Here is a 16,595-nt window from a genome sequence, read left to right on the forward strand (position 1 = left end):
TGCCTCAGGGCACTGTAGTAACTACATGATTATATGATTTCACATAGTATTAACATACATATTCCATAAACTTCACCCTGATCCCATTGTTATTCATATTTTTCAAGGGAGAAAACTAAGGCCCAGGAATTTCAAGTAATTTTCCCAAGGTTATTCAATAGCAGAATGTGACTTTAAGTCTAGTAAAAGTTATCTGTCTACCTCCAAAGCACAGTTGCTCCCCAACAAAGACCCACAGAGGGAAGAAAAGGCACAAGAAAATGGCAAGAAGGACATTAGGGAAAAATGCCATCATAAACAGGTATTCCTCTTAATATCTAAAATATTCCTCTTAATTCCTAAACTGAATCTTGCCAGTCTTCTACCAATCCCTTCTGTGTCTCACTGTGCTATCTATCTCACATAGCCCCAACAGCTCACCCATTCCATAGAAACATGAGTTAAAAAGAAAATAACATAAAGATATTCACCACCCTCTCTCTGATTTTGTATTGAGGAAAGAAGACTGCTACACAGACAAGAAGCTCTCCAAGTCAACATTAACGTGTAGAGTTCATAAAGCAATCAGAGTTTACCACAAAGTCAATCTGGCAGAATATTAAGCATAAATGGGAACTGGGCAAATGAATTGACATAATTTATGCCACATACAAAAGGGCCCAGGATACTAAAATCATAAATTTTACAACCATAATGCATATTGGAGGTTATTTGAACCCCTCGCTTTGTACCCACTTCTCATGCATAATTAACTCTTTTATTCACTATGCTCCTAAAAACTCTGTACAGGTCCATACCTCTAGCATGTTATTTATTGATTTATTCACTCCCCCTCCAAGAAGCTCTTGGCCCCTCCTACAAGCTTATATAGAAGCATGTAGGTAGAATTAACACATAAATAAGAAAATAAACAAGATAATATCAGCTGATGATAAGCACTGTGAAAAGAAATTATAGAAGGTAGTATAAGAGAAAATGATTGCAGTTGGAGAATGAAGTGGGGCTAGAGGCCTCCTTTTCCTTGGGTGCTCAGGACAGATCTTTTGAATGGATAACCTTTGTTCAGAGACCTGAATGCACAAAAGAAATAAACCATGTAAACATCTGAGTACAGAGCATTCCAAGAAAATGGAACATTACGTGCCAAGCCCTTGAGGCTAGGTGTGGTATAGTTGAGGAACCAACAAAAAGTCAAATTGGAGAGAAAAAAAGGAAAGGGGCAATAAACAAGAAATGAGAAGCATAAACAGGGGTCACATCACAGAAAGAATAGAACTATACCCTATCAAAATAAATCATTATATGATTTATAGTAGGTGTTTCAAAGTGTGATCCCTGGACCAGCAGCTCCAGTATTACCTGGAACTTGAGACCTCCCCAGATCTACAAAATCAGAAACTCTGCAGGTGAATGTGATAGTTTAATCTTTGCTGTCATTCTGACTGTATTGAGACATGCCTGGAAAATTTAGTCTGGCACACTCCACATTGTCATATGGGTCAGCAAACTTCATGGGAAAGGCCTTTCTTGAACATGGGCAGCACCACCCAATGGCTGGGAGCCCAGATGGAACAAAAGGTGGAAAAAGAAGGAAGTTAGAACATACGTGCATGCTTAACTCTTAAACCACTGAGATTTTTACTGTTGTCATTGCCCACAAACATTAAGTCCCAGGTTCTTCAGCCTTCAAAACCAAACTTGCACCAGTAACTCTTGAGGGAGCTTCTAGGTCTTCAATCAAACTGGGGCTACATCATTGGTTCCTCTTCTTCTGAGGCTTCCAGCTTCTTGGACCAAGCAGCTACTTGTTTTCCCAAGAACCAGCCTCACAATCAAATCATTCAGCCTCTGATCTCACACACACACACACACACACACACACACACACACACGCACATATAAAACATATATTCTACTGGTTTTATGTCTCTGAAAAGCTCAAATATAATAGGTCCAGAAAACAGCATTTTAACAAGACTGCAAGGTACCACTGTTGCACATTAACATTTGAGAACTCGTGGTTTCAAGGAAGAAAGTAGCATGATCTAATGTTTTAATTACTTTACCGTGGTGAGAACTCAGTATTGGGGGACGGTAGAAGCAAGAAAACTAGATCAGAATCTCTCAGTGAGAGATGATGATGGCAGTAGAAATGAAGAAAAGATTTATCACACAGCATGAATAAATTATTTTAGCACTCATTTGCCCAACGTAAGTGATCTCTATGAATAAATAAATGAATGAGTGAATGGATAGATTAAAGAGTAGGATAAATGTTTAAAGATATAGTGGCTGGCACAGAGAGGTTATCTTACTCCCTAAGAACACACTCCCTCATCTACTCCCTCCCAATCCTCCATCTGTAATCTTTGAACAGCTGCTCCTTGAATTCAAGTCTAGGTCTTAGGAGACAAAAAAAGCCTCACAGAGTTTCTATGGGCAACCAGCATAATAATTCAAGGAACAAGATACACTATCCCAGAGCTCTGAAAAATAAAGCAGCTCTAAGGTAGAGTTTTGAGGACAGGAAAGGGAGGATGGAAAGGTCAATGATTGGAAGCTAAATTAAGAACTTAAAAAGAGAAGGGCTAACTCCTACCCTCTTATCCACCCTGATTCAGCACCACAATTCAAGGCACCTAAGCTGAGCTACTTCAAGACAAGCCTTAGGAAATCCCCGCCTCAGAAATTTAAAAAGCATCTCCTTCTCACCCATAACTCTCCCAAAATATGTAAAATAATGCTTGTCATTACTTATTCTCCATTGCCTCAAATCCCCTTAACTGTAAGAAAAACATTCCTTTTCACAGTTAGAGATAAAAAGCCTTAAATTGTGTTTTCTTAAGAATAACAACACAAAGGTGTGAACACACTTTAGTCCAAGTGTGAGTGATATTAGCTGCTCTCTTTTTTCAGCTTTGAAGTGAGAAATAGAAAGCAGAAAAGTGGAGTCTAAAAGGCAAAGGAGTGAATTGGGGACAGAAACCACATGATAAGGAACAGGGAAGAAGGGAAGACAAAGTTAAGAAAGGCAAGTGTGACAAAATTGCTGCCAGCTAGCCCTGCCTGTGTCCATGGCAGAGGCAGACAGCAGAAGTGCTTCACATGCTGAATGTCAGCCACACCCAATGGAGTATGACAACAGGCCTATTTGGATCAAGCTGAACATCAAAACCAACCTCTAACAAATTCTCTTTATTCTGTATATTGTATCTGCAATAAACAGAAGTAGGAAAAGACCAGTTAGGCAATGAACAAGGATACCACAGACCACATCTGTCTAGAGAGGAGAGTTGAGGCAGTTAGTTAAAAGAGAACGCCATCCTACTGATGGAAAGAAAAATGTTCTGCTGATTATTGCAATACATATCTATTCTATCTTAAGAATGCCATTCCGATTTGCCTTGAAGCCATAGTTGAGTTCAAAAGTGAGGATATCTTCGTTATTTAGTTTCAGAACAGAGAGAACAGTCATCATTCCAGAAACTAATTTGGGTTTGATAATTGGCATTATCATAAAAATATTAATAATAAATGTAAGAGCAAACTAGTATGTAGGGGTGACCACATACAAGAAACTATTCTAAATATACTAAATATAATTAAATATAATTTATTAAATATAATTAAATATAATTATATTAAATATAATTTAATCATACACCATACTTTGAAAGTAGCAAGCTCAATGAGAGTATTGTTTTATTTTGGAAGGTGTAGGGAAAGATTAATTTGACATTCTTTAGCTCATTAGGATAAACCATTTGAAATCACTAATGGCCTCAAACTAAAAGCCATCTCATGAGTTTAAATAATGTTTTTCCTAGTACTGCACTCTTGAGGATTAGTACGACAAAGCTTCAAAGCAATTCCCTTTGAAATGACAATTAACATAATCATTGAGCACTTAAAAGTACATGGTATTGTACCAGGTACTGAAATTATCTTTCAGTTCACGTTCTTTCCTTCTGTTTTGTTTTTTAAAAAACTTACAATACAACAAAATGGCCAAAAATATGTACTTATTCCTATTTACAATGACCATTAGCCATAATGTAAAATGATCCCTGATATTTTAAGAAGTAACAGGTTTTGAATCGTGACTTCTTAAAAGTTCTTAAAAATCTTACAAAGAAAAAATCACTATAACATATAGAGAATACTAACAAGATGATTTAAAAATATACATTGCCTCTAATGTCAATGAATTTTAAAAGCTAGAGTGAAAAAAGAAAGTAAATTTAGGCTTTTGTCAAGCAATTGCCTTCTGTCAACTGAATCAAATCAAAGGTGTACTTGATGCTCATTTGGAATTTTCTATTCAGAAAATACTTTCATTGAAATTATCTCATTTCATTATGACATCTGAACCTTGATTTAGTTATCATTATCATCATCACATTTTACAAAAGAGATAAAGTTATTAAAAGTTCTAAGTGCTGAAGAGACCTTAAATTCCTACCTTTTGATATCAAATCTTACTTCGCACCGTATCATAAGCTATTTGAGAAATAGGAAATAATTCAGATAAATTTGTAGCAAGTGACTCTAGCTAAACCAATACCTCTCACTGATGTGTTTTAAGCTTACAGGGATTTTGATTAAACTCTACCTAAAGATTCTAACATCTCATTCAAAGCCTCCTAGTTGGTATCAACAAATCTTACCACAGTAATAAGGCACAATTACAAGATTCAATCGTGGAATGAGAGGGTAAGAACACAAGAAGGACCAAAAGGAAAGGAAAGCAATGACAAAAATGGAATATCATGTAAAAGAATTAAATACAAATTAACCAAAGGAAATCAAGGGACCCTCATCAGTCCCTACCTCACACTTTGAGACCATAACCACTGTGAGATAAGGCTGACCTGGGTAACAAAATAACCACATGTTCAACAACCGTGTTTGAGTAATTACCTTAATTTGTCCCCATTAATGACCAAAATTCATTTTTACTCACCCAATAACTTGATGTTCATAATACTGCAACGTCCTCTTGAGAGTTTGCTGTATCGTCTGAGGCTACAGGATAATAATAACAACAAAAATACATTATCAGCAAATAGTGTCATTCCCGTTCTAAGTATTCTAGGCAAAAAATGCAGCTTCTAATTTATCTCACAAGAGTTTTCACTTTACAATATGAACACATTTTGCATTAGGCCATATATTTTCCCTGCAGAAACTAATGAGGCATTCAGCAATTACCCCACATTTCCCAATTTCAAGTATGATAGTATTTTCTAGGCACATTTTGTCCTCAATCTTTTTTTTTTTTTTTTTTAAACCGGCAATGAAGTTCAGCAACATATTCATGGGCTGCCTACAATCAATGGAGACCTTGGGAGCAGTGGGAGGCTGTATTACTGAAACCCAGCTCACAGTTCTTCCTGCCCAGCTTATATATCTGCATGAGGTAATGACCAACCAAACTGAAAGGACACATCTTAACATTTTATGCTTTAACAAGACTTTCAAGAATGGTGTAGCTAGCTGCAATAAATTGAGTTATACAGTCCGCTTTATAACAAGAGATATTTTTAAAATTAGGTGATCTTTCTTTTTTTCCCCATTAGTTGTACATCTGAGGAGACTAATAGGAAGGCTAGGGAAGGATGGGAAGCAGGTGGTCCAGAGCCCTACAGACATCACTTCAAGTAGCAGACAGCCTGACTTACTCAGTGTCCCAAGAGATTTCAAGCAAGGGTTCTTTCTGGAGCTTCCTACAAGGGCCACAATGACTATGGACAAAAAAATGGGGTCTGCAGCAAATATATAAGCAGCTCATGACTGAATTTTATAATCCTCTCCTCCCCAGGACAGCTGAAGATAAGAGTTATTAAATTCTAGATCAAGAAATTATTCTCTGACTTATTTAGGCTACGGGGCCTGAACTTGGAGTTTCAGACTTAGGGAACTATGATGAATACACTCAAATAGCCCAGAAAATAGATTCTATTAAGAAGGTATAATAAAAAGAGCTAAATTCTCAGCATCAAGAGTAAGCTTTTTAAATAATAAATATCTGTATTCAATCAAGCAGGGAAAAAAGCCATCAAATCATTGATCCATTATATAACACAGAACCTTTGAGATACAAGGCAGAACCCTAATTTGGTCATCTCTCGGGGTGCTGCTAATTAACTGCACAAACCAAGTACCTATAAAAAGGTAATCTGTAGAACAGATCCAGCATGGTTGTAGTACCTAAGAAAGAATTAATAAATATCAATGTTTAATCCCTACTCCTTCAAAGTAAGTGGCTGTCTTAAAGATATAAATCAAAAGAGACTACAGAGGTCTATGTCAATTTTCACTTGGACCCTCTTCATGTTCATCCCTTCATAAAACATGCAGAATAGGTGTGACAGTCTCCCTAACACTCATCAAACCTGTAACCTCCTCCTTGGCAGGAAATGGTTATTTTAAAGTCAGAAGAAAGAGAGCTTAAGTTAAACCAGGGGCATCCACTGAGACCTATTCTACACTACCACATAGAAAGACCCTTTCACAGTGTGAATCTAAGGCCTCAGACATACTCTTCACGTTAGCCAAGAAAATTCACAAATTAATTTTAGGAAAAATCAGTATCTGAGCATTCAAAAGAAAGGTACGGAGCAACTTCTTTCAGCAGCTATTTTCCATTTATACTGGGTTAAAAAGATGATCTCAAAAGGATACAGATGTTTCTACTCATCAGGATAGAATCAAAGCAGAATAAATGCAATGCACCTAGCAAAGAAAAATCATCCCTGAGCCAAGAATCAGTGGAGTGGCTGAGAAATCTAAAGAGAATGAAGCAGATGCAGTGGTTGTAGTACACAAGAAAAGTATGCTGAACAACCCAACCCATGGCCAGCCTGAACCAAATCATTATCAGTCACTGGCTCAGCACCCCTGGGATCTGGGCCTCTTGCACTGGGTTGGCAGTTTCTAAGCTAAGATAACTTTCCCTTTGGCAACATGCCCCAAAAGCAGTGAATATCCACAGAGGGATTATCCTTCCAATAACCTCTAGTCACAAAACATGGAACAGAAAGCAGAAAGTAGACTGCACAGGGCCAATTAAGACCAGAATGACCTCATTTGTACAAAAGGACAATTTTTTCCTATACTAGGAATTTCCCAATCATTAAAAAAGACATGTTTGTTAAAGAACTTAAGCCCTTTAAAAAGCTGATTTCTTTCTTGTGTGAAGCAATTACTTCCTCACTCAGTAGAAGTTAAATTTATAGTTTACAAATACATTAAAAGGCAATGCTTTCTGTGTACAACCTGCAAAACTTTAAGTTGGTAAAGCATATATGCACCTCCTCATTGTCACAGAAGCCAGTGGGCACATGCTAATGGCTCACACCACAGCACAGAGGCTGACTACACAGCATCTCCTGCAAGGCAGTACTGACCTCCACACAGTACCAACCCCTCAGAATGTCTCCACACCACAGGTTCACCTAAGTCTTCAGATTTTGACTGATCACCTCAAACCGTGGCCTGATTGGTGAGAGACGTCTTCGCATAATCTCAGGGTCTCTATGACCTGAATAAAAAGCATGGAATGAAGACCCACAATGGAACAAAGACTCCCACCATGGTGACTTCTGTCTTGAGAGTGACAGAGGCCATTTATTCAAGAAACCTTTACTAAGGCAAAGCTAATGGTGCAGGTCAAGGTACGTGTGGGAAAAGCTAGGGCTTTGCAGCCACACAGTCCTTCTATTCTCTCCTTCAAGAAATGCAGCTCCTTAGCTGTTTCCCTACCATCCAACCCTTGTCCAGTCACTATCCCATGCCCCTTATGTGTATCTACCCTTTCCTTTGAGAAGGAATTAAAAAGGTGATTTAGAAAAGCAGCTTTAAGGTCAAACTGGGTTAAAAAATCAAGCTCTATGACTTACCACCAGATGATCTCGGATAGTTTAAGATCCCTGAAATACATTTCTTATGTGCATATTTTTTAATTTTTTTTATTTTTACAGACTGCATATTATTTTTAAGGGAATTAATTGAAGTAAAGCAGTCTCTGGCATATAGTAAGTGCATAGTAAATGATAGTTGTCTCTGGCATATAGTAAGTGCATAGTAAATGATAGTTATGGCTATGCCAAGCAGGAAACCTCAAGACTCTCATGATCCAGTGGAGGAACACAAGGGTTAGGTCAGAAAATCCAACCAACAAGGTAGAATGTGAGGATCTTCATTATCAAAAAAACAAGTCAGCAGAGCCACCTCTGTTTCTAATAATGAAAAGTTGGTGCCAAGTACAGTCCACAAAGGAAAAAAGAAAAATAACAGCCTAATTTATAAATATTTCTAATGAAGCAGTAAGCTCAGCCCAAAGAGATAATGACATAAACAGAATTCTCAAAATTAAGATTGACGATAACTTGAAAGTCATGCCTATAAGAGGGAGGATCGTCTGAACACCATCCCTAAGTTTAAGACCCAGGTATTGCACTTTACAACTAATAAGAAACAATCCATGAATTATGAAATTTCCTTTCCTGGACACAAAGTATGTACCTCGGGAGGGCTGCAAATCCTAAAAATTTTAAAGCCCTGTGCAGGAGATTCCAAGAGACAGGGTGAAGAGAGAGACAGAACTGCGGTTAGTATCATAAAACGAAAATCAAAGAGGGCTGCGACATTTCTGTTTCCTCCAATATGTCCTCCCATTGTTCTAACTCAACACAAAGAAGCATGGGGAGAAGAGAGCTGCAAAAAGAAAGCAGTATTTTCTGGGGCTCAAACAGAGGGTACCCAGAAGCTTCCATCATATGACAAAAAGTCATCTTCATCCCTAGCCTCATGACCAGCATCACTGTGCTTGGTTAGCAGTGACTGACCCTACAGACTAAATGTTCTGCTCGTGAAAGGTCATGGGATCCAAACAGCCAGTCATCAAACAGTCCCAACAGAGCCAGATATGATCCCCGAAGAGTGGGAGGGAACAGTTTCCAGCAGCTGGCCCTGCAGGCTCAGACAGTCCTGCTGAGGCTCCCACACAGTCCCTGCTCTGGATATCCGTGCCAGATGGTGCGGGGATCAAGCAGAAGGCAGAATCGAGGTGTGTGTGTGTGTGTGTGTGTGTGTGTGTGTGTGCGCGCACATTCACACATACACAGCATGAAGCACAGTTGTCTGTACAAAGTGCATGTTCATCTCATTAGAGATGAAATAAGAGGCTCAGGGAAGTTGAGCAAGTGCTAGGTGATCACACAGCCTTAGGTGAATAAGTCCCTGCAAAGCCAGGACTGGCTTCACAGCATGTCTTCTTTTCACCAGATGCCCTTGAGAATCCCTCTCATCTCTCACATACTGTGACTCTACATTCTTATTTGATGTACACAGCCCTTCATCATGCCAAGAAAGAAAAAAAGAACAGATAACTGGAAAATAAACTTCTTCACTTCTGTTTAGTAACACACACACAAGATTAGATTTAATGAAACCTATAAAGATGTTTCCTAGCCTAAAAAAAACACTCATTGATAGCTGTATTATTGTATTTATTTAAATATGATAAAATTATCTATTGATGAAACTAAACGATACAGGTACATATTGAATTATTATCACTCTAAGTCAGTGGTTTTCAGCTGCACATTACCAATTGCCTCTGATGTGTGGTCAGGATTGAGACATTTCATTGAAGACATAAGCATGATAAACCAGACCAATACTCCATAAACCTTATCTGAATAAGTCAGTGGTAATGAGAGCAGTTTCTTTGTTCAAATATCAAGACAAATAAGCTTCTGAGAGATGCTTGCTCATAATTGCTAAATTCTAACATAGTCCCAGTTAGCTGTCACTAATAGCTTATAATCAAATATGAATTCATTAGACAAACAAAGAATTATATTGCTTGAAGCATAAATATAGGATTTTTTTCATTTCTGAGTAATTCACTCTCATGCACATAAGTCAGCATTCAGTTTTGTGCTGGCATGCGTATAAAAACATAACAGCTATTACAATTATTGTACTTTATTCCTGGCACCACTTTAAGCCCCTTCCATATATTCTACTCATTTGACCTTCGCATCAACATTATGAGGTAAATGTTATTATTTTCCTCTTCATATGGATGAGAAAACTGAGACAAAGAAAATTTTAATTTTGCCCTTTGTTCCTAAAAAGAAACAATTCAGTGAAATAGACTAGTGTTACCACCATTTGAATGAAAAAATAACCAAAATAAGAAAGAGAAAGTAATCTGCTCAACATAACGTGACTAATAATCAAAGAAACCATCCTTCCTAGAGAGAGCAGTTTCTCCCCCCACGAAACTCTCTTCAATACGAGAACATCGTTTAATGTTAACACAAAATTAAATAATCACAAGTAGTCAAACCAATTGATTGTTTCTTGAAAACATATAACATTCTTTAAATCAAACCTATACTAACAGGAAGGTCAAGGGGCAAAATTATGAAGTAGGTCTTAACCTTAAATGCACTTCCATGTTCCCTTCCTTAGCTCTCTCTCACCCCCTGGCTCAATTCTAACCCAGTCTCTGTGCGCCCAGGATCTCTATGCTGCCTTCTGATAGGCCAAATCTCCACCACCACAAACTCCCAAAACTGGTACCACAAACATTCATTGCATATTGTCTTTCTTTCCCTCCACAAAATGTCAAATCCATTTTGTGCCCTCTTCTGAGAGTACTCAGAAAGAACCCTATCTTATTTTCTCAAAAACTCAACCCTCAGTCCTAAGGTAAATTGTGGTATATATACCTCCAATATATAACACAATCTGAACCCCTAGGGGTGAAACAGGCTTGCCCACGAAAGATAAGCTGGGGAGAGGAGAAAGAATCCATCTTATCCTCCGGATCTCAACCTGGAGATCACCACCTTCTCCACAACATTAGGGAAAATTATGCCAAATTCTGTAGTATCAGGAAATCAAAATGTCTTTATAACTATGCCTGTAGACATCAATGGATTAAATTATATAACTGCTACTGTGAATACAATAAATCAAAGTAATAAGTCATTTCAAACAACCCATTCACTTCTGAAAGAGACATAATTGTAGTAATCATTAACCTTGTTAAATATCCAGATATAATATCCTTTTCCCAGCCTGCAACTGAACTTACTACATATAAACAACAACCAAAAAATAGACTGCAAATTAAATATAGAACTTTGAGTCAGGACCTCTGTATTTCAAACCCAGCTGTGCTACTGACCTTTTTATAAAAATAGTCAAAATCTCTTCACCTGGGAGTAAGAAATCTTAGGGGAAAAAAAATGCCTCCATTTTCCCATATGAAAAATACTTATAAAAAGTTCATAGTTCTCAGGGTCATTTTTAAGTACAATATGACCTAGTGAAGCCCATGTAAACAGTGTCAGAACATATTGGTGATTAGATCACCTTCTCTGGTCTCACATTTTAGAAGTCTGACAACCTTACAAGAAAGCTAAAATACCATTTCAAGTGACACTAATTTAATTTCAACACCACTAATTTAATAAACAAAACTAGTAGTATAGATGATTAGTTGCAAAATGCGAAAGTAATAAATGTGCTAAAAGATAAACATAGAAAGTTAGAGATGCACTAAAATATAATTGGAAGTTCTTCCCACCCCTACTGGTTGAACATCTGCAAAATTTCACCCAATCTCTACTTCATTCTCTTCGTGAACCTGAGTATATACATGTGAGTGATCTTATCAGAGAGGAGGATAAGGGCTAACATTATGCTAACTGACCCAAAAGGACGATTCAAACTGATAACCTTTGTCTTATTAGAAGTATGTTCTAATTAGCAATGCACAATGACCATTACTGTTGTAATTATTGATTATAACTGAATATGCTTAACATATAATCAATATGATAATTAAATCTTCCTATACAAAGTCTGTTTGCTTTCTGTTTTCCTCTTTGTTATTTCAGTTAATGCCTTTCAAAAAAAGTAGACATTGAATTTTAATTTGATATAAGACCTAATGCCATCAATATTAATTTAAGCTGAAGACACTCCCTCCAAATGAGATACACACAAGTGGTCATTTATTTAACTCTTTTCCTACCTTCCTGAAGGATCACATTCATCCAGGAATGTCTGATGTCTTCAAAGAATTCCAGAGACTCATACCACCACCTCTGTTTTGCATAACACCTCACAGTTTACAGACCACTTTCTTTTCTTTCATCACAATAGCTATTCACAACAATTCTCTAAGTCTCAGATTTAATTATTCACATTTGACCGATGAAAACTGAAAATTCGAGAGGTGAAAGTGTTTGCCTCAGCTACAAAGGTGGAGGTCTCCTGTGCTCTTTCTCTCACAAACTGCTGCCTCCATCAGTAACTCATTTCACTTGGGTGATCATTAGGAAATGCTTCCACGAGTCAAGTGAAATTCCTTATTTCCATTTATTGTTTGTTTTTAATGGTTACGAAAATGATGTTATCAAGTCATTTTCCCACATTTTCAATGTTTCATAGTTATTTGAATAACTCTGTTATGATCACTACTTTCTTAGAAGGGAGATTTTAGGCAATACATGCTTTACTGGTCACCATCCTTTTTGGTTCTGTCTGAGTGAAAATACAAACCGAAACAAGATAGCATTGTTTCCACACACTGTCTCTGGAAAACAGATCATGCCATATCTAAAGCTTCTGGAGGCACATGGCTCCACACTTAACCATTAAGCCAAACAGAACCACACAAATGGCACAGGGCTGATGCCTTTCTGGTCTAAACAGTGTAACAGCAGCCAACAATGTGCAGGCTGCTGAGTGTTAGGCATGTCAACATGTTACATGCATCAAGTCATTTGATCCTAATAGTAAGCCTGTACGGGAGGAAAAAACATTTGCCCCAATGGTATATGTAAAATACTGAAATCTAGAGAGGCTTAAAAAAGATCAAAACTTGCCCAAAGTCACTTAGGTAATAAGTGTCTGAGTCAGAATGTAATCTGACTGCCTCCAAAACCCAAGCCTTTAACCATCACTAAGCTGAAATACATTGTTCTAACTTCACCAACGCAGAGAAAATTATAGCTGAAAGGAATTAATTCCAGGCTACGTTGTTATTTTGGATATGGCATTTATTTTTCTAAACCTCAATTTCCTTTTTCTTAATAAAATAGGGAATTCTGGGATAACTACTACACAGAGTTGTTATAAAATCAAACTATAATAACACTTCATTATACAGATATGTGTTGTATGATGGTTCTATGCATAAATCTCTTAATGATGAAGTAGCCAAAAAATTGTTAAATTGAACTAAACTGACCATGTCTAACATCTAGGATTGTTGCCAGGCATGCCTCACAGCCTAAAGATGCCAATTAGTAGATGCTGCAAAGCTAATTAGTGCCTTTCAACTCATGGGTACCCTACTAGATAGCAGTGGACTTCATACAAGGAAATAACTTGTAACCTCTTAAAACATCTTTGCAGTTTCCATTTGTATGTTTCCAAAGAATTCTCTATAATATTTCCAGTATTGGGGAGCTACAGTGAAATATTTTCCAACAAGATTCTGGGCATAAGGTAAGTAAAACATCTTACTATTATATTATAAAATTAACACATAAAATGAGAAGATGCATTGTCAACCCTGATTGCACTCACTTAAAAGATAATTTGTAAGTGGATGACAGAGAATTACCTCCGATCACTTGCCAGGATGTAACTCCATGAAAATATGCCACTGAGCAAGAGATATAACATCTCTAAAGGTGAACAACACAGAGAAGATCTGGAGGAGTAGGTGTACTTACAGAAGGCAACCCACAGGGAAAAGAAGGAAAAGGAAATTGCTTAAGAAGCATTTTATCTAAAGCTGCCTTGGGGCCTTTTGGCCCTCTGTCATACTAAAAAAGATTATTCCTAAATTAAGAAAAATTCTTCAACCACCATGACTAAAAGGGGAGTCTCGTGAACAAACTTGAACCATCGGGTCTCACTGACAAAGTCTCACCTTCAACAAGAAAGCTCCTTAAACTGAATTAAAGAATTTGGCATAAAATTGATTTTGCTTTGATTCTAAAAGGATTAAAGCAAATTTCTGATTATGACTTGGCTCCTTCTATTGACTGAACAGTAAGAAATGTGCTGACCATGAAGACTTTGAATAATGAGATTCATTTCACAGTTATTGCTCAATGTAAATAAGTAAATTGTCATTCAGATGCCAACCAAAGTGCCATGGGCATTTTGTTTAACCAGTCAGTGGTTGAGAGTCTAATTGCTTTAGGACACTAACAAGAGAATGTCCTTGGAGTTTAGAAGGCTCAGATAGTGAAACATCCAGACAACAGGCAGGATGGGTCCCCCCACAACCCACCCACCTCCACTGCTTCTACCTCTCTTGAAAAACTCAAGGAGGGGCTGAATATAATCAGATCTAATGGATCCAAATGGATGTGAAACCAGTTTACCAGCAGATGTTTGACAGATAATGACTGTGCATCATTAGTCTCTAGATTCCTAAGTTAGAGGTACAGAGTAATCACACTTTTTCTTGAGGGGAGGAGACACACAGGCAGAACACTAATACTGCATGACATGTAAAGTCTTACTTTTTTAGTTTCATTCTAAACTATTTAAGCACATTTTAAATCTACCTGTCATTCTATTACATAACTATTTTATTCCTTCTTCATTCCATCTAGTAAATTATTTAATTATGCCAAGACATGTGAATTACAGTTATACACAACTATATGCAGTGCACACAGTAAAATGTATATTATGATGTAACTATTTCTATGGTAATCATGACTTTATTCTTATCCATAAGTCAAACTTCAAGTGATGGCATAAGCTAAGCTGTTGGCAGTGAAGATGGCTTTTGTCAGTATGCTCATAGCTGCCTCACCCATGGGAGCCCTAAGCATACAAACATGACAGTGGACTACAAACTAGGTCAGCCTAGAAGCAGAGCCCCATGAAGAAAGAGCCCTTTAGCATTTCTAACACAGGACTGTCACACAGAACTAAAAAATTGGTAAGAGTAGTAAGGTTCAAGAAAAACCTCAGGAAATTGTGACCCAGTCCCTCCTGACCAAGTCATGAAGTAGGAGACATACGGGAGGTGACATGGAACAACACTGCATATCGCATATTAAAGGTGGAACTATTCATGGCCAGAGAAATGGCATGGTAGAAAGAGTTTTGGATCTGAATAGGAAAATGGGATGTTAAAATGTAAGTGGTTACTAGATCCTTAAGTTCGGGCAAGTTGTTATTTCTTTCTGAGCCTCAGTTTCCCATCCTTAAATTGATCCTAATAATCCTTGACCTGCCTACTTCATAATTTCCTGGGATAATGCATTTTTAAAGCATATTTAATAATTCTGAAGATGTTACTTAGGTGAGTGACCTTTCTGTATGGAAATTGTAGGTCAACACATCATGTATGCACTCACAGACTTGAGTAGGAAAATTCAAAAAGACAAAAGTGACATCACTAATGCTTTGTATTTCCAGGCATTAAAAAACAAATAGTACAATTGGTGAAAGCCCTGGATTTTCAATTCTCTCCAAAATCTGCTTACACTAAAGACTAATCAAAATAAGCTGTTTACTAAAAAATGACCAGCCTAATATGAACTGTTACAGAGGACATTAGAAGAAGAGCAAGAGACATGAAAACCAACTCATGTTAGAACCAAATTTTTAACTGTGTAGTATTACTAGTCATTTGTTTGTCTCATTAGCTTATGGGAAATTAGTAATTAGGAAAAGGAGATGATGAAAGGTGTGAGTAAGAAAAGGATATTGGGAACAGATGAGGAGAAATATTTTTGGCACACTATATTTTTTTTTTCAAATTCTTTCTACAATACTACATCAGTTTTAAATATCTCACCATGACATTCAGCTTCACAAATACCAAAAGTTGACCCATACAAGTTATATAAATAAGCATTTTATACACATTCACACCTAACAACAGGGAATTTAATGATATGATGCTACACCAATCACTAGTTCCCAGGTTCTAAAAATATTTGAATCCCTCTGCATACCTAGCATAGGGCTTATACTGTTATAACCCAGTGCAGAAGCATCTATAACTGGCACAACATATATTAATCCATACATTAGCCATATAAGTAGTAAAATCTCTGGAATCTCTAAGCATCATAAACCATAAGGACAACATGAGCCACATCTGGGCCCATGAATCTTATTTAAAAGCAACCTAAAATAGCAATAATTCTTTAAGGCAACAGAACATAGTTTTTGATCCAAAATGTAGAAGTCTAATGCCACATCATCAAAAGTACTATAAATTTATCATTATTTAGTTTTTAACAACCAATGTATCTGTGCTATTCCTTCAGACTAAGAACATTAAATAATTTACTGCAACTACAGAGATCTCCAGATCACTGGCTAAGAAGCTCTCAGAAGCACTACTACCATGTAGTCATTGTTACATGGCAGAACCTTCTGAGACCAGACATTGGATATCTGGAGAGTTATCTCCATTTCATGCATTCCTAAACTTCCCCCCAAAAAAACTTGTTTTCCACCCCTACACAGGGGCTTGAAATTAAGAAAGGTGATTTTCAATTAATTTAACATGAGAAGGTATT

At 37.1% G+C, this 16,595-nt stretch overlaps 1 protein-coding gene across 1 annotated transcript in view; it reads right to left on the reverse strand.

The window, feature by feature from the left end:
* The window catches only part of GUCY1A2 (guanylate cyclase 1 soluble subunit alpha 2), a 302,312-nt gene that overhangs the window by 271,297 nt on the left and 14,420 nt on the right, over positions 1 to 16,595 (reverse strand). The window contains exon 2 of the mRNA XM_079101610.1: positions 4,964 to 5,025. Coding sequence (XP_078957736.1) covers positions 4,964 to 5,025 — 62 coding nt within the window. The remainder of the gene's footprint in view (positions 1 to 4,963; positions 5,026 to 16,595) is intronic.

Source organism: Sciurus vulgaris (assembly GCF_902686455.1).
Source record: "Sciurus vulgaris genome assembly, chromosome: 11".
NCBI lineage: Eukaryota > Metazoa > Chordata > Mammalia > Rodentia > Sciuridae > Sciurus > Sciurus vulgaris.